The 27,773-nt window shown below is 29.7% G+C and overlaps 5 protein-coding genes across 5 annotated transcripts; all 5 read left to right on the top strand.

Moving 5' to 3' along the window:
* The first annotated feature begins 888 nt into the window (after window positions 1-888).
* LOC127242064 (metalloendoproteinase 3-MMP-like) lies at window positions 889-2,191 on the top strand. The gene is made up of 2 exons (XM_051261394.1): window positions 889-1,379; window positions 1,765-2,191. Exons 1-2 carry the CDS (start codon window positions 889-891, stop codon window positions 2,189-2,191), a joined length of 918 nt encoding a protein of 305 aa, XP_051117351.1.
* A 1,451-nt stretch (window positions 2,192-3,642) lies between these two features.
* Window positions 3,643-5,200, top strand: LOC127242063 (metalloendoproteinase 1-like). The gene is made up of 2 exons (XM_051261393.1): window positions 3,643-4,130; window positions 4,780-5,200. Exons 1-2 carry the CDS (start codon window positions 3,643-3,645, stop codon window positions 5,198-5,200), a joined length of 909 nt encoding a protein of 302 aa, XP_051117350.1.
* Window positions 5,201-8,293: 3,093 nt separating this feature from the next.
* On the top strand, window positions 8,294-9,824 carry LOC127242348 (metalloendoproteinase 5-MMP-like). Its single transcript, XM_051261853.1, has 2 exons — window positions 8,294-8,837; window positions 9,301-9,824. Exons 1-2 carry the CDS (start codon window positions 8,332-8,334, stop codon window positions 9,725-9,727), a joined length of 933 nt encoding a protein of 310 aa, XP_051117810.1. The 5' UTR covers window positions 8,294-8,331; the 3' UTR covers window positions 9,728-9,824.
* An 8,211-nt stretch (window positions 9,825-18,035) lies between these two features.
* LOC127242349 (metalloendoproteinase 5-MMP-like) lies at window positions 18,036-20,065 on the top strand. The gene is made up of 2 exons (XM_051261854.1): window positions 18,036-18,549; window positions 19,348-20,065. The coding sequence occupies exons 1-2, from the start codon at window positions 18,068-18,070 to the stop codon at window positions 19,772-19,774; spliced, it is 909 nt and encodes a 302-aa protein (XP_051117811.1). The 5' UTR covers window positions 18,036-18,067; the 3' UTR covers window positions 19,775-20,065.
* A 3,560-nt stretch (window positions 20,066-23,625) lies between these two features.
* On the top strand, window positions 23,626-25,833 carry LOC127242347 (metalloendoproteinase 3-MMP-like). The gene is made up of 2 exons (XM_051261852.1): window positions 23,626-24,154; window positions 25,302-25,833. The coding sequence occupies exons 1-2, from the start codon at window positions 23,649-23,651 to the stop codon at window positions 25,726-25,728; spliced, it is 933 nt and encodes a 310-aa protein (XP_051117809.1). The 5' UTR covers window positions 23,626-23,648; the 3' UTR covers window positions 25,729-25,833.
* The last annotated feature ends 1,940 nt before the right edge of the window (window positions 25,834-27,773 follow it).

Below are 27,773 nucleotides of genomic sequence, written 5' to 3'. Positions count from 1 at the left end.
GAAGTCGATTGCAAGGACAGAATGATGATTCAACATTAGTAATACAACTGCGAGGCAGATTATAGAATTTGTAAAAGAAGTTTGAGGACTGGAATCGAAGTGGAGTAACATTCCATTAAGAGATCTTCAAGAAACAAGTTGTGCCTAGTAATTTGAAATATCTGTATGATTGTTGTCTTGAGAAATTGATCATTGAGAGAATTAGCTTGATATGTACTATATATGGTGAATATCCCAACTGATTTCTAGTGGATTGAATCTGAGTTGGAACCCTAAAACATAGATCTTTATTTGATCTAACATTATGAACAAATTTTCAGAGTCCTTACTACTTGAATGGTTCTTTATTCCTAATCTGATCAACATCTGAGATATAATTCAAGAATATATAACTATTCGGCTGCATATCATAACAATCTGTTTAATTAAATTTATTGAAACTAAGCTAATTCCACATAAGTATTTTTGGGATGGATCACATAAAATCCTCTTATAACATACACTAGGGGTATTAAGAATGCATGGACAGGAAAAATTATTGCATTTTTATATATTTAAGAAAGTTATCTTATTTTTCTGATAACGTAACAAAGATATCTTATTAGTTTAATGTAAGGTGCCACAATTAAATAAATGCAAAAAAGTATATACTAAATTCTATTCACTCTACTAATTAAATTGTAAACTAATAAGATATCTTTCTTAAATATATATAAATGCAATAAAACTTTCTTTCCATTATTAATACCCCTAGTGTATGTTATCAAGCAACTAAAGATAATGAATAGTTTAGAGATGGAAGAAGTTAGTTGTCTAAATGTCTATAAATTGACCATCACTTCTCCTTGTAAAATATAACCTCAATTCATTTGCACAAAAACCCTAATAATGGCAATACTCAAAACCCTCTATCTCCTCCCCCTAATCTTCATTTTTGCCCTAATTTGTACCATTGTTCATTCGAAAAGAGATCATTCATCACCATCGCCAATCGACTTCAATGACCTTCAAGGAAGCCACAAAGGCAGCTCAATTAAAGGTCTCCATAAGCTCAAGCATTACTTAGAACAATTTGGCTATCTCAATTATGAAAACAAAGCCAATCTCAACGATGATGAATTTGATGCCAAACTCGAATCAGCCCTCAAAACCTATCAAGAAAACTTCCACATTAGTTGTACTGGGATACTAGATGCCGCAACATTAGCCAAAATTAATGTCCCCCGGTGTGGAGTTCCCGATATCATCAATGGCACCAATGCAATGGTTAAAAAGAACCACAGTGATCCTCTGTCCGAATCCATCAACATTGTTTCTCATTATACATTCTTCAACAATCGTCCTCGTTGGCCACTTTCTCAAACACACTTAACATACAGGTAGAGATGTTATTAAAGCCGAGTCGAGTCAAGTATTTCATTTCTTAACTTGAATTGAGGTTTTATTGAGTTGATGAGCTCAAACCTTCTTAAATTAATTGCATAAACATAATCTCAAGCTTCGTAGAATCCTTTTTTTCTTTTTTTTTTTTAAAAAAAATCTTAAATATAAGTCTCGTTTAAATAAATTTCTTTTTAATTATTGAAAAATTGAAAGAAGGATAATTGACTTGACGTTTTGTGTTAGAGTATTGATATGGTCAAATTGACAATGCATATTTTTATATAGCATAATATAGTTGTGTCAAATTTCTCAAAATAAAAAGAAATGTTTTTTTCATTTTGTCCTTTCGACATGAAAGCATACACTTAATTTCAACTCCAGGTTCCTCCCCAACACTCACATAGACGCAATCACAGCGGTAGATCGCGCATTCAGAACATGGGAAGCAGCTACGCGCTTTAGCTTCTCACGTGTTCGCAACAATGAGCGATCGGATATATCCATCGGTTTTTTCTCAGGTGACCATGGAGATGGTCGCGCATTCAGCTCCGGCGAAGGGGGAGCATTAGCTCATGCCTTTGCTCCCACTGATGGAAGGTTTCATTTCAACGGGGCGAAAAGATGGGGGAATGGCCGTGTTCCTGGTCGATACGATTTGTTCAGCGTTGGGCTACACGAGATAGGACACCTATTGGGGCTCGGACACAGCCAACATAAGCGTGCAATAATGTATCCTTCCTTTTCACCTGGACAGACTAAACGTTTAACCAAAGATGACATTGATGGAATTAGGGCTTTATATTCTTGAAAGAAAATTAAGCAAATAATAATAATAATAATGACGATGATGATATTATAATAAGAATAAGAATAAGAACATGTTGTGTTGTTCATGCACAACAACATAAGGGTGTCTTCACTTGTATTTTAGTTTCTGATTTTGGGTTTTTTAATTTATGTGAATTTTGAATATTGTAAAAATGAGTGCTAAGTATGGTGTTTGAATGAAAAATATCATTGAATAGATTGGTTTTAGAGGGAAATTACAAATGCACCATTAATTAAAATTTGAAAAATAAAAATACAAGTAAAAAGTGAAAATAAATTATATAATAGTAATATACTCTGTCCGTCCAACTCTAAGGTCACATTTATTTTTTACTGTCATTGTATTTTAACATTAAAGATATTTTTATATTTCTATAATTTTTTTTACAAATGTCATTCTATTAGTATTATAAGATACTAATGGAAGTATCAACACGCAAAAATATTAATAAAAATATTAATTAAAGTATTATAAGACCCTTGAAGCCGGAAGGAGGTAGTATTAATAAAAATATTTATTGTTTTTAAAGAGAAAGATAAAAATAAAGAGATTTTGAGTCTACATAATTTATGACATTACATGTTATGTAGTTAATTAAGTTATTTATATTTATTAAATATATTTTGATTTATCAAATTTTATCAAAAATAGAAATGTAATCGTTACATGACATAAAAATAGAAAATGTGTCTATTGTTATGATAAGAATTAAGCTCTGTTTACTTGTAAGATTTTAAGCCTGATTTTACTATTATAACTTTCTTTTTTCTCCAAAACTATCAAATCAATAACCCAATTTTTATTTATTTTATTACACTAAAATTTAATTTTATATTAAAAACATCACATCAATGTATATTTATATCACATCAAACAACTATTTTAATTCAAAATTTTACTATTCAAAATAAAAACATCACGAGTAAACGTTTTCTATCCTTGATTTTCTACAATTTTTATATTAAACATATTTTTAGTTTTTAATTGTTCCTACATTTGCTTATTTTTAAAAATGAAATGATCACATTATGAGAGTGGGTTGAATTAATTTATAGACTTTCTTGCATTTTCTTATTTACGGCACCTTACATTAAATCATATGTTAATGGTATATATTAATAATTGATTGTATAATTTATTTTTTAATAGCAATCATTATTAAAATTAAATATCATATGATATATTTTCTTAAATATAAACAAATATCATAAATTTAAGTTTCAAGTAATGTTATGTACACATATTTCCCATTCTTAATACTAGTGTGTGCTATTAACCACCTAAAGAAAATGGATAATTTTACAATGGAAGAATTTGAAAGTATTAATATTGTAAGTTTTTAACTAATTGTCTATAAATTGACACACTCATTATGTCATTCTTCATCCAATTTTTTTTTTTCTAATTCCATTTGCAAGAAAACCCTAAAAATGGCAATACTCAAAGCTCTCCAGCTCCTCTCCCTAATTTTCATCCAAATTTGTCCCATTGCCCATTCCATAAGAGAGCTTTCGGATCCATCGCCATTTGAATTCGTCGATAACCTTCATGAAAGCTCCGAAAGCAATTCAATTGAAGGTCTCAATAAGCTCAAAAACTACCTTAAACAATTTGGCTATCTCAACTATGAAGACGAAACCCTTCTCAATGATGATTTAGTCGATGCCAACCTTGAATCCGCTATCAAAACCTACCAAGAAAATTTCAACATTAATGCCACCGGCATGCTCGATGCCACAACGATAGCTCAATTGACTGCCCCACGTTGTGGAGTTCCCGACATCATCAATGGCTACAACACAATGCTGAGAAACAACAGCCATAATCCAATGTCGAAATCTATCAACATTGTTTCACATTATACGTTCTTCCCCAATCGCCCTCGTTGGCCAAGTTCTAAAACTCACTTAACCTATAGGTAAGACATTAGGCTCTATTATTTTAAAATCTAGATCTAATCTCACACTATTAACAAAAAATTTAATATTTAAAATATCACATTAAACATATACTTAAACGTATCAAACACTATTTAAATTCAATTTTACAATTCTCAATCCTCAAATTTAAAATCAATTTTTCTGAGAATATATGATGCATTCAAATAAAAATTAAATTCAAATTTGTATGATAACTGTGGAGGGTTTGACGATCTATAATTACTGAAAATAATTTTAAATTATTTATTGAATATAATGTATTCAATAATAAAAAAAATTTAAAATTTATGTTTTGAATGAAAAATAAATTTATAATATTATGTTTAGTAAAAAATAGATATTTGATGTAATCTTTTTTTTTTTTTTATCTTCCATTCCAATGCATGTCTTGGCAGCCTCAGTTGGTAAAATTATTTTACTATAATGTGAAAATATTTTTTTCTTTTTTTTTTTTTAAAAAACAACTCTTAAAGGTTTTAATTTGTTTATTTATTAATTTTTTCTTTGAATTTGAATTTTGATTTTAGATGTGATATTTTGTTAGAAAAATGATTGTACCTTTATAGTAACATAATTATACAGTAAAGAAAAAAAATTCATCAAATAAACACCGCCAACTCGATCCAGGTTAGTTCCCAACAGTCGGGCAGATGCAGTCGCAGCCGTGGATAGCGCATTCAAAAAGTGGGATGCGGCTACACGATTTAGCTTCTCACGTGTTGCCAAAGCGCCATCAGATCTACTCGTCGGATTTTTCTCAAGGAACCACGGAGATGAAGATCCATTCGATGGGAAAGGCGGGGTCTTAGCCCATGCCTTTGCGCCGACTGATGGAAGGCTTCATTATGATGCTGATGAGAATTGGGTGAATGGAGCTGTTCCCGGGGGATTCGATATGGAGACAGTTGCAATACATGAGATTGGACATTTGTTGGGGCTCGGACACAGCCCCGATCAGTCTGCAATCATGTACCCTACCATCCCCCCTGGAATTACAAAGGGTTTGGGGAAGGATGATATCAAAGGAATCGAAGCATTGTATGCATGATCGTAGATCGAGCAAGCACTTTGAATGATAATAAAAAGATTGCTATATGAAACGATAATTAAACTAATCAGAAATATAAATATGTCAGTGTATTTTTATTTTTATTTCTGTTAACATTAAGTCGAACTTTTTTTTTTGTCCAAACTTTCACCATATAACACTTATTTTTGCCTTAAATTTTTTTGAATCCAAAACAAGAATCGAAAAAAATTTAAAAAACAATGAAATACAAAGGAGAAATTGTAAAATGACAAATAAAAAAGACTAAAAAAATAGAAAGTTGAAGAAGAAATAAGAAAAAGCAACAAAGGAGAAAACAATGTAATAGTTTTAATCTTATGTTATTTATATTTATTTTATCTAAACTTATTTATTAAATACTTATGTTTTATTTAATATACGATATCCTAAATTAATTTGTTAGTTATATTGCATCAACTACTATATTATTATTAAGTTCAAACTCCAAATACAAATACCATTTCTATTAAGCAATAATTGACCCTTAGAATTGTAACTTATTAACTCTTCAATTACTTCTAGAGACTTGAAAATAATATAATTTAGGACCATTTCATCATACTTGTATATAATATTTAGTATTTATAAAAAGCTATCATTCAAACTGACTCAGACATATTAATTATATATATATATATATAGATATATGATTATAGTCAGTAGCAAACAAGAGTAACCAAACAGAATAAATAATTAAATAAACAAATAAATAAATAAATAAATAAATAATAGTACCAATTTCGGACTACCCCACCGACACGCTTTCTCCAGAAATTCCAGACCCAACACGACTCGAAAAAAATATACTCACGAATTTTAGACTCTACGACGCCGTATTGAAGCTGTTACGGAAATCTGCTAACATAATTAATTATTACTAATCTCTTAACACCCCACCAATCACGCTTTCTCCACAACAATACAAGTCTCCCACAGACTCGGGCATACGTAAAACACGATTTTAATATTTCTAACATTTGATCAACCGCGACTGATTCAACGACCACGGCAACAAATCTTTATTGAAGCTCTTGGGAAAAAACTTGGAATAAAATCGAATATTTGTGTTGCTATGTGTTTGAATTAAATTCAAATCGAATTTAAATAATAAAAATATTGATTTGAAATAGTTACATGAGAAAATTGGAAAGCATGCAATATTTCGTATTAGAGATAATTGGATTGTTGGTTAGTGAATTTGTTTGCATGACCAAATATTGTATTTTGAAATAAACTTTTTTTTCATCTTTCTTTTAATAATAATAATATAACAATGAATCATAATAGATGTGTTTTTTGGAGGATTTCTTCAAAATTTCATTATTCATTAATTTTTATTTTAAACTATCAAATCAAAATATACTTTTTATTTTATATATTATATTAAAAATTAATTTTACATGATTTCGTCTAAATTAATGTTGGTTGAATCTAATTATATTCCCACGTTACACACCCACATTCAAAATAAATTTTGGCAAGTTTCCACCTTTTTTTACAGCACTAGTGTTACGTTACACGTTTCTTCTATTATTGTATTTTTTTTTTCAATAATGTATTCCACTTGGAGAAAAATTCAAATAGGAATGATCATTTTCTTTTCTTCAAAAAAAAATGAAGAAATGGAACAAGAAGATAAAAACTACTAATAATTTTGTGTGTGTGATTCTGAACGCAATAATGCGCATTTCTTTAATTCTTTTAAATTATATTTATTTATTAAGATTGAAATTTTGCGTGTTTCCATATAGGTTTTGAGTTAATATATAGCAGTAAAAAATATAATATATTACTTGGGTAAACTGTTTTTTTAGTCTCGTGGGTGGAGCATGTAGCAAACTAGTTCTATTGAAATTTTTTTGTTGTTTTAGTCCTCCGGCGCCGGAGACGCCCGCTTGGCTCGCCGGAGGTGACGTGTCCGCCAGGTCATCGCTGACCTGGCGGACACGTGGATTTTTTTTTTTTTTTCATTTTTTAAATTTTTTTTTAAAACTTATTTTTAATTTTTTGTTTGTATTTTTTTATTTGGTACAATTAAAAAAAAGTTCCACGTGTCCGACAGGTGTCGCTGACCTGGCCCGACACCTGGCGGACACGCCACCTCCAGCGAGCCACGCAGGCGTCTCCGGCGCCGGAGAACTAAAACAGCGAAATTTTTTTACTTATGGGACTAATTTGCGATAGACTCCACTTACGAGATTAAAATAATAAAGGATCCAGTTACGGAACTAAAAAAACAGTTTACCCAATATTAATTATATAAAGGAAATAGAAACACTTTCTTTTTTTAGTAGACAGATTGGAGTATATCAAATATATATTTATATTATCTCAGATAATATTTTTTTATTGAATATATATATATATATATATATAGAATTTTTTATTTTTTTATTATATTTATGATTATATAATAATATCATATCATATAGCAGTACAGAATGGCTCCCAGACACTGCTGAATTATTTTGAGGCTTCATTAAGTAATACGAACTTCACATCGATGCGACGTATAGACCAGCTTTAAAAATAAAAATTCACTTAAATTCATAATATGTCTCGAATATAACATTTGAATCCTATATGCCGGAACGGAATTACACTAAATTTTTTTTTAATATTAAAAATATTAATTTTAATGTATTTATATATAATTTGCTTCTAAAATTATCTAAATTTATATATAATTTTATCATTAATTTTTATTTAAACGTTAAATAAATTATATCGTTTTACCCCCAAATTTAAATGATAATTTCGTCACTACCCATATGAACCCTATTAACACCACCCTAATTGTCATTTTTAATCAGAATACAACCAAATAAAAAAATGTTTATAAAATATGTCACGTTATTTACACGTTCTTGTTTCCAAATGCCAAGTCTTCAACTCAATAATACAAAGAACAAAAACTATAGTCAATTTACACAATGATTGACTTGTTCTTTTTTCCAAATGTCAAAGTCATCAACTAAACAGTCCAAGTCTTGCCATGTCCATTTTTTTCCACATGAAATGCCTATAAATAGGTAACATTCATTTGCACAACTTCATCAAAAACCAAAACATTCTCACTTTATTTGCAAGAAACAAAGAAAACATCAACCATGGCGATGAACAAACCCTTTCACCTCCTTTCCCTAATCTTCATCCTTGTCCTAATTATCCCGATTTCGCATTCCCGAAAAATCCTTCCCGACACCCAAACACCGTCGGCATTTAGCTTCATTAAAGACCTTCAAGGATGCCACAAAGGCAATAACACTAAAGGCCTCCATAACCTCAAACATTACCTCCATCAATTTGGCTATCTCAACTATCAAAACCAAACACATCTTGACGACGATGACTTTGACAATGCCCTCGAATATGCCCTCAAAACCTACCAAAAAAATTATCATGTTTCCCCGACGGGCACTTTGGATGCCGCCACCGTGGCCAAAATGACTTCGCCTCGATGTGGAGTCGCCGACATTGTCGACGGCGTCAACACCATGGCAACAAAGAAACCCCACCATCATGAGCCCGCCAAATCTATCCACACTGTCGCTAACTTCGCCTTTCTCCCCAATAATCCTCGTTGGCCAGCGTCTAAGACACATTTAACATACAGGTTATTTCAACAATTATGTTAGATGATATAAATTATTTTTTATGTTAGAATATATAAATGGTGGTTTCACCTAAAAGTTTAAAGCGAGACTGTCATTTACATTATCTAAAAAAATTTTAAACATTATTTATATTATTTTATCAAAATTATTTTGGCTTCAAAGGCCTAGTATTAAATTGGAGTCAATTTTAGAATATGATGCTCCTTTCCGCACCATTTAATGTAAATTGACACGGAAAAAACTACACTCACAATTAATATTTAATAGTTTTTGGAATAGTAAAATATGGGTAAAATCTTACAAATATATAAAGCCTTTCTTAAATTTAAATAGTTATCTTATAAATATATATTTTTTATAAAAAAATATGACTTAAAAAAATCAAAATGATCGAGCCCCACCTGCAATTAAATTTAAATTAAATTCCCCCCTCCCCTTTTTTTTTTTTCATTTGAATCGCAGGTTCAGCCCGAACACTCGTGCAGATGCAATCGCGCCAGTGAACAGTGCTTTCCGAAAATGGGCAGCCGCCACACACTTCACTTTTTCACGCGTTGGCAACAATGCACAATCCGATCTTGTAGTTGGGTTTTTCTCAAGAAACCATGGCGACGGCTTCCCATTTGAAGGCCCGGGTGGAACCTTAGCCCACGCCTTTCCACCAACTAATGGAAGGTTTCATTATGATGCAGACGAGAATTGGGTGAACGGAGCCATCCAAGGTGGATTCGACATGGAGACCGTCGCCCTCCATGAGATTGGCCATCTATTGGGGCTCGGACACAGTGAAGTTCAGGCGGCCATCATGTTCTCCGGCATTGCCGCCGGCCGAACCAAAGGCCTTCACCAGGATGATATTCAAGGAATCAGAGCTTTATATGGAAGATAGACTATATAAAATGAATACGTATAAGAATAACTTACATGCACCCCAAAAAAAAGTATTGCTTGTTATATTTATGAATATTACATCAATAAATTGTTTCTTTAGCTTTTTCTTTCATTCCTTGTTTTTTGGATTCTCTATTTAAGTACATATATATATAGTTTCGGAGTTGTGAAAATTATAAAATCAAGAAAATCACATAAGAATATAAAATTTTATTGACCTAGTTCGATCATGATGATCTACGTTTGGGGCAATTAAGTCAAATATTTGCACTAATAATTTTAAAGTATAAGTCACAGAGAAAATAAATCAAACATATATAAAAATATAGATCAAACCCTAGCAAACTCAAGTCTCATATTAAAATATTTGAAAAAAAAAAAAAAAAAACATTACACTTTATAATTTCACAAGAACTCTATTACATAAGACATTTTTAAAAAGTCCAAAAACAAATTCATAAAAACTCGGCCCAAAACGGACAATAACATACTTAGTGCTAAGTTTATATAGAACTTAGGCAGCCCAATTCAAATCTAAAGAAACATTCCTTCTATCTTTATTATTATTATTTAAAAAAAAAAAAAATCTAAACTTACACTCAAAGCTTTCCATCTTCGTCTTTCTCCTAATTTTTCTATTGCTCATTCCATAAAAGTTCTTTCACCGTTAAATTTCATCAATAACTTTCAAGGAAGCCACAAAATTAATCCAAATTGTTGAGATATTTTAAATATTTAATTTTAGATTTAGTATAATTATAATTAGATTTGGTCTTATCATTACTTATATTTGAGTCTATTGAGTCTGTTCTATATTACCTTTATAGGTCTCTTATTTTTATGATTAATAACGCAATCTCGTTATTTTCTCTCAAAATTTTTAACACAAATGAAGGTCTCTATAAGCTCAAACACTAATTTCAAGGTTTTGGTTATCTCCAATATGAAAACGAGGCCAATCTCAACAAATATGTATTCGATACCAACCTCGAATCTTCCCTCAAAGCCTACCAAGAATATTTCCACATTAACCCCATCGACACATTGGATGCTACAACAGTATCCCAACTAACCGCCACCCGTTGTGGAGTCCCCGACATCATCGATGACCACAATACATATCGACGAATAAGAATCACTATGATCCATTTTTCCAAATCCAATCAACACCATTGTGCATTATAACATCTCTAACGTCGACCCAACTTAACTTATAGGTTTAAAAACACATATTGCTCATTTTAAATGTCTTTCATTGAATCTCTCAAGGTTTATTTACTTCGAGAGTTTGATTTTGTGATATAGTTTTAAATCTTAATTTTAATATAGTAATTTGAATGTTACTTTTATAATATAAGTTAATGTATTTTTATAGAATATTATCCCAAAACTCTAAATTTTACAAATATAGGGCTGCTTGAGGTAAAAAAACAATCAGTCATATTTTTATTTGTTTAAAATTGTGATGTTAATTTTAGATCTGCTATTTGATTTTATAGCAAAAAAAATTAAAATTAAAATTAAAATCCAATTCTAAATTAACAGCCTCAATAATTGACGAGTTTTTCTATCAATTTATGAGTTTAATATAAAGTTCAATGATTTTATCGTTCAATAATTTATAAGTTTTTCTATCAATTTACGAGTTTTCTATAAAGTTCAATAATTTCATCGTTCAATAATTTATGAGTTTTTCTATCAATTTACGAGTTTTCTATAAAGTTCAATAATTTCAAAAATAATAACGCACAAATGTTTGTTTACTTGGTGACATTCATTTTATAATTTGTTTTCTTTTTATTATGATTTTTTATTTTTATATTTGTTTAGCTTTTATTCTTGGATAAGTTATATATGGTTTGTTTGGTCGGGGTTTGAAATTAATTTAAAATATAGTGTTTGATCTGAATTTTTGTTAAAATAATATTTTGATATGATATTTTATGATAGAAAATAGTATTTTTATTATTTTAAATTAAAATCAATATTATTCATTCGACACAGTTTTCAATAAAATTCATTATTTTTTCTTCCAAATATCATCTCAAAATACTATTTAAGCAAAATTTTTAATAACATTTAATTTCAAACTACGACCAAACAAGCTTATGTGTTCATTTTCTTTATTATTTAAAATTTAATTTATAAAATTATATTTTTATTAAAATTACAAAATAATTATATCAAAATAATATTTAAAATTCAATTTCAAAGAAACAAACTCATCTAACATAAAACCATCCAAAAGGAGAGGAGAGCAGCAGACCACGAGTTTTTGAACTTCCTCAATGCATACAAGAATATATACATATATTAGCAGGCATGATTTATTTATTTATTTATTTTTAAATTTAGTATAATTATATTTAGATTTAGTCTTATCATTACTTATATTAGGTCTCTTATTTTTATGATCAATAAAGCAATCTCATTATTTTCTCTCAAAATTTTTAACACAAATGAAGGTCTCTATAAGCTCAAACACTAATTTCAAGGTTTTGGTTATCTCCAATATGAAAACGAGGCCAATCTCAACAAATATGTATTCGATACAAACCTCGAATCTTCCCTCAAAGCCTACCAAGAATATTTCCACATTAACCCCGTCGACACATTGGATGCTACAACAGTATCCCAACTAACCGCCACCCGTTGTGGAGTCCCCGACATCATCAATGACCACAATACATATCAACGAATAAGAATCACTATGACCATTTTTCCAAATCCAATCAACACCATTATGCGTTATAACATCTCTAAGGTCGACCCAACTTAACTTACAGATTTAAAAACACATATTGCTCATTTTAAATGTCTTTTATTGAATCTCTCATGGTTTATTTACTTCGAGAGTTTGATTTTGTGATATAGTTTTTAATCTTAATCTTAATTTTAATATAGTAATTTGAAAGTTAATTTTATAAGATAAGTTAATGTATTTTTATAGAATATTACCCCAAAACTCTAATTTTACAAATATAGGGCTGCTTGAGGTAAAAAGACAATCAGTCATATTTTTATTTGTTTAAAATTGTGATGTTAATTTTAGACCTACTATTTGATTTTATAGCAAAAAAAGAAAAAAAAAAATTTAAAATTAAAATTAAAATTAAAATCCAATTCTAAATTAACAGCCTCAATTTCTCTACCAAATGTCATTTTTATTTTTTTTTGATAAATCATTTTTTATAGAAAGCTATTATCACTTCATTACCCAACTATGAAAACAAAAATTATTCTTAATTTTAATTTTATTGAAAAATCAATCAATTATTTAATCGATAGAATTTAATTTGAAAATATATATGAAATTTATAATGATTATTAATACTATTATTTGACATATGAACCCCCATAAGCCATGGGTGCGCCCATCCACTCAACCATTTAACACTAACTTTTCTAAGATGACCATTACAACCATTAATTTATATAATTATACTTTGACTAAATTATAAATTCTAAATCATGATATTTAATTTGTGTAATTATGATTTACTAAAATAATTTACTTAAATTATAAACACTAATTGATACCTTTAATTTGTGTAATTATAATTGATTAAATTAATTGTATATCAAAGTTTTTTAAAAAAATAAAAAAAATAAACAAACAACAAACAACAAACTAAAAAAAATTAGGACATCATATATGTCTTACGTTAATTGAGCAGATTTTTTAAACATATAAAACAGAAGTAAAATCACATTCATGGATTTGTTTCATTTTGATTTGAAATTAAATTTTTATTTGAATTCTATAATTTTTTTTTTTTTTCACAAATATATCTATCAAAACAAGAAACTCAAATCTTCTTTTGGATTTTGGTTTTGTTATTTTATTTTGGATTTTTATTTGAATAGTAGTTTAAATATGATATTTTATAAAATAATAATAATAATAATAAATACTCCTGTATTGGAAAAATAGTACTATTTATTTTTTGAACATAAATGTTTAAATATTAGTATTATATTGGTTTGTAGTAAAAAAGACAAATATATCCACATTAATATTGTATAATATAAGAATAATTGTAATATATTATAGGTTATAAAGATATTTATTATGTTATGTACAATTACTAAATAAGGAAGCAATACCTTATTTTGGGACGGACATAAATAAAAAATGACACATTTGTTATGGAATGGATAAATATCTTTTTAGAGAAAATCGTGATTGTTGCATAGTAAAAAAGATTAAAATTAAATTCCATAATAATACATTTTTTTTTTTGGTGTTTTTCTTTAATAGTTTTAAAGTGATATATTTGTGTTATATAGTATATGTTTGCGTTTGCGCCTGTATGATATTTTTTGAATGAAAATAAATACAGTTAAATATACAGTTGTGTTTGTGTGTATGTGCAGAGTAAGTTTTATATTCGATTTTTAGTATTTATAATTTTTTTTAAAAAAAATATCAAGCTTATATATATTTTTATATTATAGTAAAAAAGTAATATATAAATTTACATTCAAAATATTATATCAACACTTATTTATATTGTATCAAAAAATTATTTTAATTCAAAATTTTATTATTCTCAATTTCAAACCTAACTTCTAAATCGACAATTTTTTTTAAGAAAATTTGTAAAACTAGTAACTACTAATATTTTATAAAAAAATAAAAGAAAACAAACTATAAAATGAATGGCACAAGCAAAAAAGGATTTGTGCATTATACGTTTTCTATAATGTTCAATAATTTACGAATTTTTCTATCAATTTACGAGTTTTCGATAAAGTTCAATAATATACGTTTTCTATAATGTTCAATAATTTACGAATTTTTCTATCAATTTACGAGTTTTCTATAAAGTTCAATAATTTCATCGTTTAATAATTTACTAGTTTTTCTATCAATTTACGAGTTTTCTATAAAGTTCAATAATTTTATCGTTCAATAATTTATAAGTTTTTCTATCAATTTATGAGTTACTTTATAAAGTTCAATAATTTCAAAAATAATAACGCACAAATGTTTGTTTACTTTGGTGACATTCATTTTATAATTTGTTTTCTTTTTATTATGATTTTTTATTTTTATATTTGTTTAGGTTTTATTCTTGGATAAGTTATATATGGATAGTTTGGTCGGGGTTTGAAATTAATTTAAAATATAGGGTTGATTTGAATTTTTGTTAAAATAATATTTTGATATGATATTTTATGATAGAAAATAGTATTTTTATTAGCAATATAGACTTTTTTCTTTTATTATTTCAAATTAAAATCAATATTATTCATTCGACACAGTTTTCAATAAAATTCACTATTTTTTCTTTCAAATATCATCTCAAAATACTATTCAACCAAAAATTTTGATAACATTCAATTTCAAACTACGACCAAACAAGCTTATGTGTTCATTTTCTTTATTATTTAAAATTTAATTTATAAAATTATATTTTTATTAAAATTACAAACAATATAAATATTGAAAAAAAAAAGCAAATAAACTTACATAACACACCACTTTACTCTAATATTAAATATTTTACAAAATATTATTGTTGATGCAATTTTTCAACAATAAAAAGTGAAATCCGAAGATAGAGAAATATCCTCAAATTTGATAGATGAGTGCCTGATATTAGAGATCTCTAAACACTGTAGAATTCATAAAATAAAATAGGAAAAATAAAATAAAAGACTGGAAAATAAAAGTGGTGATCCCCAAAAGTAATTCTCTTGAATTTGATGTCGATTGGAGATGCCTTTTTTTCGAACAGCACCGGATCCTTAAATAACCCAGTTGAAGAAACGGTTCGAACCGCTATCTGGTCGGTTACCATAACCGCAGTTAACCGCCCCAAAAGTTCTCTTTTATTGACACGTGTGTCAACCGTCCTACCAGGTCGGACCTTAAAAAACCGTTTGCCAGTTGCAACTTCCTCCAAATTGCTGTTAATCGCCCCAGAACTGCTCTCTCACCCCGACCTGCACATGCTACTTCACTGTCCGATCTCATTACGCCCGACCTTATCCTGCCTCATCTCCACACCAGACCTTACCATACCCGACTTTCGAATTCGGCCTGTTTGCACCCGACCTTTAAGCTTGGCCCGACCAGGTCCGACCTCATTGTCCGACCTTATCGCACCGACCTTACTTGGTCCGAACTCCGCAACAACCGATTGTGGTCCCGACCACAGAGCAACCAAATGTGGTCCCGACCACAGAGCAACCGACCGACTCTATTTGTCTTATCTCTTTAGATGGACAAACTGTCCTCTTGACAGACCTCTGCATCTATCCATACTTCTTCCTTGCCCAACCTTCCTCTTGACAGACCTTCCGTTTGTCCGACTTCTTTTTCCCAACTTCTAGGCCGTTTGGCTTATATCCAGACCCATCCAAAATTTTACTGTCATTATTATTTTTTTTTTTCTCAACAATTATATCAAAATAATATTTAAATAAAAATTAAAATCAAATTCAATTTAAAGAAACAAACTCATCTAACATAAAACCATCCAAAAGGAGAAGAGAGCAGCAGCCCACGAGTTTTTTAACTTCCTCAGTGCATACAAGAATACATACATATATCAGCAGACATGATTTATTTATTTTTTTAGGCTGTGTTTGTCTGGGGTTTGGATTTTGAGTTGGGATTTGAATAATAAAAATTTTGAATTTGAATAGTTGTATGATGTGATATAAATAAATGTTGATGTGATGTTTTGAATGTAAAATTGATTTTTAGTTTAATATAAAAAATAAAAAATAAATATTTGATTTGATATTTTTGGGAGAAAAAAATAAAATGAATAGTAGATTTAAAATCCAATCCTCCAAACAAACACACCCTAGATAAACCGAATCCCATGGGTGTAGTATAATATTCCTTCGGTCTATTTTATAAATTTATATTTATTTTTCGCATCAAGTTTAAAAGTAATAATATTTTAATTATACTAATTAATTAAAAATAATATAAATTTAATTTTTTTATGTAAAAATAACAAAATAATGATACAATAAAAATATTTATTAAAATAAATAAAATATTTTTAAAATAATTACTTTACAATTAAACAATTTAAAATATAAATATACATAACTTATTATTATTATTGTTATTATTATTTAAAATTGTACTAGTATATTTTACCATTAAAAATAATACATAACTTATTCACATGCATGTCACGTGCTCTTTTTTAAATTTTTTTTCGACAGCACGGCAAACCAAGGGCTTCTCTTCTCCCTGGACAACGTACCGTACTGTACCGAAAATATCGATTGATACTGATACCATACTGAATTTTTCGGTACGACAAAAATATACCGAAAGTTTCAATATACCGAATTTCGCTATACCGAAATTTTCGGTACGGTACCGGTATACACCGTTTATATCGAAATTTTCAATTTTGGTACGATACCGGTATATAACATTTATACAAAAAAATTTGATTTCAGCAGATACCGGTATATACCGATTATACCGAAAATATAATTTTAAATTTCAAAATAATTAAAAATTAATAAATATCATCATTCTCCACCATAAAAATATTATAAAAAAATCAATAAATTTTCAATAGTTTACATATTTTTTTTTATGATTTAAGAAAAAATTAATAATTATTATTTATATTAATAATTAATTTATTTTATAAAAATAATATCAGTACCGTATCATACCGAAACACTGAACTCTCCGAAAATTCATATCGATACCGTATCGAAAACTTTGGTACGATAACCATACCGTACTGAAATTTTTGGTATACCGAAATTTTCGATATTTTCGACACAATACGATACGATGAGTCGGTATTTCAATATATTCGGTAAATTTCTCCATCCCTACTTGCTCCTGCCCCTACACCTTTATTCTATATGTCTTTCTTGTTTAAATAATTTTATATATATATATATATATATACTTCATATAGCAAAAATAATTAAATAAAAATAATTCAAAAAATATTAGAATATGTTCATTAAGAAATGGGATCCTTAGTCTTCTTTTTTTTTTTTTTTCATATCTCTCACCTCTTTCACACTATATATATATACACGGTGATGACTACGGTGTTGAATTTTACGCAGCACACGGTGTGTTGTTAAATAGTACATGATGTTATTATAAGCAGCGCATTGTATGTATTCATATAATATAAATACATCACATAAACTAACAACACATATTAGAGTATTATACAACAATACTTGATTTCAATCCACCACATATATTTATACAACACACTTGCCATGTACATTTTTCCACATGAAATGCCTATAAATAGGTAACATTCATTTGCACAACATCATCAATTCTCAATTCCTTTTGCAAAAAACAAAGAAAACATCAACCATGGCAATGAAAAAACCCTTTCATCTCCTTCCCCTAATCTTCATCCTTGCCATAATTATCTCGATTTCGCAAGCCCGGAAAGACCTTCCAAACGCCAAAACCCCGTCGCCATTTAGCTTCATCAAAGGCCTTCAAGGATGCCACAAAGGCAATATTACTAAAGGTCTCCATTACCTCAAACACTACCTACATCATTTCGGCTATCTCAACTATCGAAACCAAACACATCTTGAAGATGATGACTTTGACAATGCCCTTGAATCCGCCATCAAAACCTACCAAAAGAACTTCCATGTTTCCCCGACCGGGACTATGGATGCCGCCACCGTGGCCAAAATGACCTCTCCCCGATGTGGAGTCGCCGACATTGTCGAGGGCGTCAACACCATGGAAACAAAGAACCAATCTATTGACAGTGCTAAATATTCTTTTTTTCCCAATAATCCCCGTTGGCCACTGTTGAAGACACACTTAAGATACAGGTTTGAAGAAATTTAAGCAGTATTTCTTTGCTCTGTTTTAGAGTTCGATTTAATTTTAATTTTTTACTATACAATCATCATAATTTCCTAAATTGTTATTCATACCATAAACAAAAAATTAAACTCGAAGTAAATATTTTTGTTTTTACTTTTCAATTATGCATTACATTCCCATTAATAAAGAAAAAAAATATATGTGCGCCACTAATACCCATTTCTTATTTTTATCACAAATGCCAAAAAAAAAAATCTATTGTAATTTGTAAATATATTGTTGTTACTAGCAAAAATATATAAACAAATTAAAAATAACCATCTTTTAAAAAATAATAATAGTACGAATAAATAAGAGTAGTAGCTTTTCAAATATTTATAATTTTTGGGAGTAATTTTTAAGACAAGAGTTTCTTCTTTAATGGTGTCTTATTATCCTCTAGTAGCTTCTTATTTTATGACTTATAATCTATTAAGAATTATATTATTTTTTTTAGTAAAAATATATAAATAGTTATAAATTGATCATCTTTGAAAAAATAATAATAATACAAATAAAATAATAAACAAGAGCAATGGAAGCCTTAAAAATATTTACCAAATGAAGAGTGTTTTTATCTGGTATGTTTTTAATAGATAGTAGCATATCATCGTTTTTAATAGATAGTAGCATATCATCCTTAATGAAGAAAAATAATAAAAATAATTTTACATACAATCATATAATAATTTTAAAATAAATAAACTAAAGAAGCATTAAGAAGTTCGCGCCAATCATCGTTTTTTCTTTCATTTGAATTGTAGGTTTAGGCCGGACACTCCAATCCGTGCAATCGCGCCAGTGAACCGTGCTTTCCAGAGATGGGCCTCCGCCACGCACTTCACTTTTTCGCGCGTTGGCAGCAACGCCCAAACTGATATTGTAGTCGCGTTTTTCCGTAGAAACCACGGCGACAATAGCCCATTTGACGGCCAAGGTGGAATCTTAGCCCACGCCTTTGCACCAACTAATGGAAGGTTTCACTACGACGCAGATGAGAATTGGGTGATCGGAGCCATTCAAGGTGGATACGATTTAGAAACCGTCGCCATCCATGAGATCGGCCATCTATTGGGGCTCGGACATAGCCAAGTTCCGGCGGCGATCATGTTCCCCAACATTGACTCCGGAATAACTAAAGGCCTTCACAACGATGATATTCAAGGTATTAGGGCTTTATATGGAAGATAGACTATGAATACATGTGAGAATAATATACATGCATCCAAATGAAGTATTGAGTGTTATATTTAATATTTATGCAATGCTATATTAATAAATAAGGATGAGAGTGCACTCTAGTCTAGTGCCCCTAATCCTTATATCTGAAGTTGGATTCTCATCATTTCTACTTTTTCTTCCTATTATCCCATCTTGTATCCATGGACGTGATGTTTCTTTAAGATTTGGATGTATTCTTGCACTATTAATCAAAATGTTTTGTTTACCCTAAACCCGTTTCATGATAGTTGGTATATTTTTTTCCGTACCTCTCCAATAATCGTTATGTTTTTCTTTTTAATAAATTATATCTGCCTAAAACATATACTAAACATTTACAAATCAACATAATTAACTATTGTTCAATATAAAATAAATTACTTTGAAAATACTAAAGAATAAAACAAAATACATACGCAAATAAAAGTTAAATGGTCCCAAACCCAAACTTAATTCATTTACTACACTTCCATAAATCGTGATCCTCCCCCGACGACTAAGAAAACCCTAATTGGGATCTAATTCCTTCTCCGATGGATCCCATTTTTCCGAGCCAATTTACGATGGAGAGTGGTTTTTCATGCTCCGGTACCGCCAAGAGTTTCAAAAGAGGTAGGCATAGACTTTGATTCGCCCATTGAAAATCAACACTATCGTCGTGTTGATGGATACATTTCTTTCTTTCTTTTTTTTTCTTTTTTTTCAAATTTACCACTATGGTTCAGACAACGCTAATATTTCCTGCATATTGTTAAGTTTTCCTATACGAGAATTCTAATTTGATGCTAATGAGCTGTGCAACAAAAAATTGATTGTTGCTGCTCTTGTATTATTGTTTGTATGTTGACTTTGTTGGATATAAGGAAATATGATATATGCATCTTTGATGGATATGATATTGTACAAAATTTGGTAATTGCTACATTGTAGCAGGTATGGTTGTCGGATGTTGAATGACAGTCTCACCTAAAAGGTGAAAACTTCTGATACCATGTCCGATGTTGAATGATAATCTCATCTAAAAGTTCGAACTATTAGAAAAACATAGTCATTAATCATTATATCCGCAAACGGAAGTCCCAACAATGGTGATAGTCAATCTACATATTGATATATGGTTCCCTTATTGACTGAATCATTTAATTGCATCTTATACCTCAATTTCTAATTCTTGTAACAAAAGCATGGTGCACAATAATCACAAAAGTATTATTAATATTTATTTCGTCCCAATTAAATTGTCCTTGTATTATAATTAATAAGTAATTAAAAAGTATATTAATAATTAGTAAGTAATTAAAAATATATTAATAAAAATAATTATGATTTTAATAAAAATAATTATAAATTAAGATGGCTAAATAGTTTAATTAAAATAAAAATGAATAAATTATGAATTTTAAAATGTGATTAAGATGTATAATTATATTTTCAAAAAATAAAATGGAACGGACGAAAATAAAAATATGGAACAAATTAAGTGGGATAGAGAAAGTACTATAATCAATCCTACAATGATTATATGATTAAACTTAAAGTGAAAGCGTACATGGAACAACAAGTGAATTTATCCTTGTAACTCGAGATCGGGATTGTTACCTTCGCTCGTGATCGGATCAAACAACCTTTTTTTTACGGATTAGAAAAGATATAAACTTGAACCACATATTAGGATTTCTAATTTTTTTGTGTGTCACGGCTTGTGGAGACTTCACTCTTATTTATAATTATAAGGATATTTTTATAATTTCTCACATCATAATATTGTGGGTATCTTCGTGACAATATTTTGTCACGATATTTTATCGGTCAATCTAACAAGACAATTTGTCTCGGTTTTCTATGACTTTCAAAATTGTCACAATCAAATGGCCACTGAAACGGTTTCGAGACAATTGCCAAGAGTATTCAACAAATTATCTCGTATCTATATATATTGATTTCAAGACAATTTTTTCGAAACAATTCTATATATTTCTAGTAGTGACATGTCAATTTTCAACTAATCCAACTTGATTTTTTATGAGATCAAAAGACTATATAATATTCAAAAGTGAAAAATTTAAAGATTTTTTATTCTGATCGAGACCTAGCCAAGTTCTGATACTATGTCGGATCTAGAATGACCGTCTCACCTAAAAGTTTGAACTATCAGAAAAACGCAGTCATTAATCATATATTCGTAAACGGGAATCCCAACATGAACCAATCCCAACCATCCATCAAAACAAAAGAAACGAAAATAACAACACAGCCCAATAGCAAGTCTTGTTGAAAAGTGGTCGTCGAATTTGATCATCACCCTCTGATGTTCAAACTGAAGCATTTCATTTTTTAATATTTTCTAATTTTTCAATTAAATTTCAGTTCCAGATTTCTTATGCATTAGTTTTTATTCGATCGGACCAGCCTTGCTTGATTTTATCACTATGTTCCTAATTTGTTCATGGCAATATTTTCCAATTCCGGACAAGCCCGAATACTTTCAGAGGAAGTCGGAAAATCTTTTTTGGTATCAGTACCGACAGGCCCAACCGATTAGGCCGTCGACATCAAATTTTGCAATAAGAAATTAATTATTACTAATTTCCTTAACACCCCACCGATCACACTTTCTCAACACAACAATACAAAGACTCCAACGAGTCTCCCAGAGACTCGGGAATACGTAAAAACACGGTTTTAAAATTATTGACATTTGATCGACGGTGACTGATTCCACCAACACGACAACTCTTCTTTATTGAAGCTCGTGGGAAAAAAACTCGTTGTAAAATCGAACTGATAAATTTGAAATTCATTGTCAATATTTACAAATTCTTTATTCTAATAATAACAATAATGACGATGACGATGACGATGATCATATAATAACATATCATTATAGTTTTTCAGTGTTGAGTTATTGTTTTCTAACGATAATATCATTATTCTTTCTTACACAACTTCCAACAGTTTTCGTGTCAAAACTAATTTTGTGTTCCAACTTCCAAGTTTACACCTGTATTATTCAAAATAATTTTAGTGTGTTGCCATATTCCTACGTTATAAATAAATAATAAAATAAAAAATAAAAATCTAAGGCTTTCTTTATTTGTAGTGATTTTCATTTTCAATTTTTTATTATTTAATTATCACAAGATATTATAAAAATACATGGATTTTTCTTACAAAATACTATCATGTTTAAACTGCTATTCAATTTTGATTTTGATTTTTTTTAAAAAAATCCATTAATGTGTGTGTGATGATGAATTTTAGGGGTGTTCATTTGTATCTTGAGGTCGTGTTCCATTATAGATTGAGGTATGGATATTACAAAAAAATTAGCAAATTTTAATAGAATATAAACTCGATTTTCAACTTAAAATCTCAAATTAAATACAAATGCCATACAAATTCTTCCGGCCCAAGTTCAAATTATTCTTGATTATTTTGTTTCAGGTAATCCGATAATCCGACTAACTCGATACAAAATAGACCCCAAAACATAACTCAAAAACCTATATAAAAACTTAAAGTTAATAACATAAATGAATTATCAACAAAAATACCAAGAAAATGAAAATGATGAGAACGACAATCAATGAAAAGGATACAACATATGACCAGAGGACATGATATCATTTTTCTCTTCGATTCATTTCCTCCCATGTTCCTTTTTCCAAATGTGAATCAAGTCGTCAACTAAATAGTCCAAAGACCAAAAACTATGTCAAGTCGTCAACTCAATCGTTCAAATCTTGCCATGTTCTTTTTCCCACATGAAATTCCTATATAAATAGGCAACATTCATTTGCACAACATCCTCAAAAACAAAATCAAAAACAAAAAATCATCAACAATGGCAACGAACAAACCCATATTTCTCCTTGCCCTAATCTTCATCCTTGTCCTAATTATCCCGATTTCGCATTCCCGAAAACTCCCTCCAAACACCAAAACCCGGTCGCCATTTAGCTTCCTCAAAGACCTTGAAGGATGCCACAAAGGCAATAAATCTACTAAAGGCCTTCATAACCTCAAACACTACCTACATCAATTCGGCTATCTCAACTATCGAAACCAAACACATCTCGATGATGATGACTTTGACAATGCCCTCGAATTCGCCCTCAAAACCTACCAAAAAAACTACCATGTTTCCCCAACCGGCACTTTGGATGCCGCCACTGTGGCCAAAATGGCCTTGCCCCGATGTGGAGTCGCTGACATTGTCGACGGCGTCAACACCATGGCAACAAAGAACCACCACCGTCGGCCTGCCAAATCTATTCACACTGTTGCTAACTACGCCTTTTTTCCTAATAATCCTCGATGGTCAGCGTCCAAGACACACTTAACATACAGGTTCTAATCATTTTAAACAATATTTACCCTACCTTTTAAAAGTTGAATTAATTTGAGTACTTCAATTTATAAAATTGTAGTAATTTACTAAAAAAACAATATATATATATGCATGACTATTACTTATTTTTTATTTCAAAAATATTATATCAACTACTTATTTTTATTCGCACATAGTCGTGCTATTATATTTATGAATAAATAATCTATTTAGTTCCTCATATTACTTACTTCCTTCGTCTCATCTACTGTGTATATTACTATTTCTGTCCGTTCTACATCTCATATCATTTTTTTTAAAAAAAAAATATTTACAATCTTTGATCTCATTTTAAACTTTTAATTTATATTTTTTTAAATTTTAATTAGTATAATGAGTTATCTCAATTTATAATTATTTATATTATAGAATAATTATATTTTACTCATACATTTTTAATTAGTTACTAATTATATTTATCATAAATTCATGTGTCCACAATAACTCGTACATAGTAAATGAAATAGAGGACATATCATTTTAGAACCTAAAGTGGCTATGCGGTATTGACACCACAATCACATGTGCGAATGCATTACCTTCGGCAGGCCATGATGGTACCAGGACATAGTAAATGAAATAGAGGACATATCATTTTAGAACCTAAAGTGGCTATGCGGTATTGACACCACAATCACATGTGCGAATGCATTACCTTCGGCAGGCCATGATGGTGCCAGGACATAGTAAATGAAATAGAGGACATATCATTTTAGAACCTAAAGTGGCTATGCGGTATTGACACCACAATCACATGTGCGAATGCATTACCTTCGGCAGGCCATGATGGTGCCAGGACATAGTAAATGAAATAGAGGACATATCATTTTAGAATCTAAAGTGGCTATGCGGTATTGACACCACAATCACATGTGCGAATGCATTACCTTCGGCAGGCCATGATGGTGTCACACAATATCGGAAAATTAATTTTGCTAAAATTTATAGATTATATAATTATTTTTATAAAATTCCCCTTATCTTATTAAAATGACAAAAGAGGTCACTTGAATGCTTAAAAACAATCTATCTTATAATAAATTAAAAATCAAAATAACATAGCTCCAAATGAAACTAATTTTTTCATTTTCTTTTTTCCATTCATAGGTTCATCCCGAACACCCGTACAGATGCAATCGAGCCAGTGAATAGTGCTTTCCGAAAATGGGCATCGGCCACGCACTTCACTTTTTCACGCGTTGGCAACAATGAACAGTCTGATCTTGTAGTCGGATTTTTCTCTGGGAACCACGGTGATGGTGCCCCATTTGATGGCCGAGGCAGAACCATAGCCCACGCCTTTGCACCAAGTGATGGAAGGTTTCACTACGACGCAGACGAGTATTGGGTGAATGGCGCTGTTCAAAATGCATTCGACTTGGAAACCACAGCCCTCCATGAGATCGGCCATCTGCTGGGGCTCGAACATAGCCAAATTCCGGAGGCAATCATGTTCTCCACCATTGATCCTGGAAGAACCAAGGGCCTCCACCCCAATGATATTGAAGGAATCAAGGCTTTATATGAAAAATAGATTATGAATAACTATTATAAGAATGATTTAAATTCATCCAAAATAAAGTATTGATTGTTATATTTGTGAAATGTTATATCAATAAATGAAACTATGTTTCGCAAAGGGATGTTTAAACATTGTCATTTTGCATTTTTTCAATATTTTTCGTCGATTGCATTGATTGTTGTTTAGTGTTTTAGTTTGAAGTATTTTTTTAATATGAAATATGAAGATTGTGTCGGTAATAAAAAAAAATAATAAGTCTGTTTAATTACCCTTCCGCCGCCGATTGGCACTATCCTCTAGACTTTTTTTTCTAAAAACTATTACATTATATGGGACTCATTCAAAATATATTCAAAATTTTCTATTTATATTTTTCTTCTATTAACAAACTCTCTAATTAACAAACTCACTGTTTCTTCCACTTTACTCACTGTTTCTTCCACTTTTGGCCATCTTTGATCATCGCCGTTCGCCGCCGTCTTCTCGTTGCCGCCTCATCTCACTGTCCTCTACGTCTTGTTTTGAGAGTTTGGTCCTTGATCGTTTGTCATTATTCAGTAAAGAACCCTGCTCCTGCTCCTAATTGCGATTAGATTCCCACTTTCGTTGAGAGTCTTTTTTTCATTTCTAACTCCATTAAGAGTTTGGTTTTGGATTCTGTTGAAAATCCTATTTTTGTTAATAATCTCTCTCATTTTTTACTCTGTTGAGAGATCCATTTTCGACTCTATTGAGAATTTTATTTTTGTTGAGAGTCTTTCATTTTTAACTCCGTTGAGAGTTATGTTTTCGACTCCGTTGTGAATCTCGTTTCTGACACTATATTTTGTGAGCATATTTATTATATATTTTGGCCGGTGATTATTGAGGCCTAGAATGCACACAACCGACCAGTCCTAATTGAAGCTCAGACCTTCGCGGTGTAACTTGTTTGTGATGTGGATTTAGGCTTAATTTCGGCAATGTTTCTTTAGATTAGGGTTCAGATTTGCGTGTTTGTTGCGTTTCCGTGGCGTGTCATTTGTGGTTGGATCTTGAATGTGTGTTCGGTGTCGGTTTGTTTGATATTATGATAACCTGAGTTCGAACTGTTGCTTTCGTAATAAATCGAAGTTTTGTTCTATATTGATTTGATTTCGTAAGAATACAACTCAGTAGATTTTGAATTAGTAATAGCAATATTTTATTTTCGACTCTAGTTTAATTGAAAGTACTATTTTTTACTTTAATACTGTAGATAATTTAATATGGATATTTATAAGCTCTTATCTTTATTACGACACAATGCAATTTTGTTTATATTACGGAACCTTCAAAAATTGCATTGCATTTATAATAAAAATGATGCCCATAAATAGGTAATCATAATAATATAATCTAACAGATAAAATTAAATTTAAAATAATTAAATATAATATAAAAACTAATTAATTAATTATTATAAATTAATGACGTAAATATATAGGCAAAAACACAATTTAACACACATTTTTTGAATGTTCCACTGTCCCAATTTTTATAGATATATATATATATATATGTATTTGATACTTTTCTATGGTCGTACTTCTCGAAATGTTTTGTATATGGCATATTTCTTTGAATTGTAACTTATCTGTTTATGTTTAGATTATAGAGGCTTCGTATTAGAAAAAATAAAAATAAAAAGACTTTATATTTTTGCTGTTTATTTAATTTTTTAAAAATAATTAAAATATTATATTCAATATTTATGTTTTTATCAAAATATCATATCTAATTAATTTATAATCTAATATTTATTTATAATGCACAAATATTAAGGGCGTGTTGTGTTTGGTTAGGTGATTCAATTAGCTGGTTTGACTAGCTTATTCGATTAGTTGTTTGTATTAAAATGTTTGGTAAAACAACTGTCTGATATTAGTAGTTTATACGGAAAATGACAATTGAAAACAATTATATTTTATTTTTGTTTCTAATATATTCAATTATGTTCTTTTGAGTTTAGAATGTTTAAAATTTTTTGTTATTAGTTATTGAAAATTGTAAAAGTGTAATAAAAGTATTTATTTTTA

This window comes from Andrographis paniculata, unplaced genomic scaffold, assembly GCF_009805555.1.
Source record: "Andrographis paniculata isolate CXL003 unplaced genomic scaffold, ASM980555v1 Contig86END, whole genome shotgun sequence".
Taxonomy (NCBI): domain Eukaryota; kingdom Viridiplantae; phylum Streptophyta; class Magnoliopsida; order Lamiales; family Acanthaceae; genus Andrographis; species Andrographis paniculata.
Note: the sequence above shows the minus strand (reverse complement) of the source record. Positions and strands in the feature narration are given on the sequence as shown.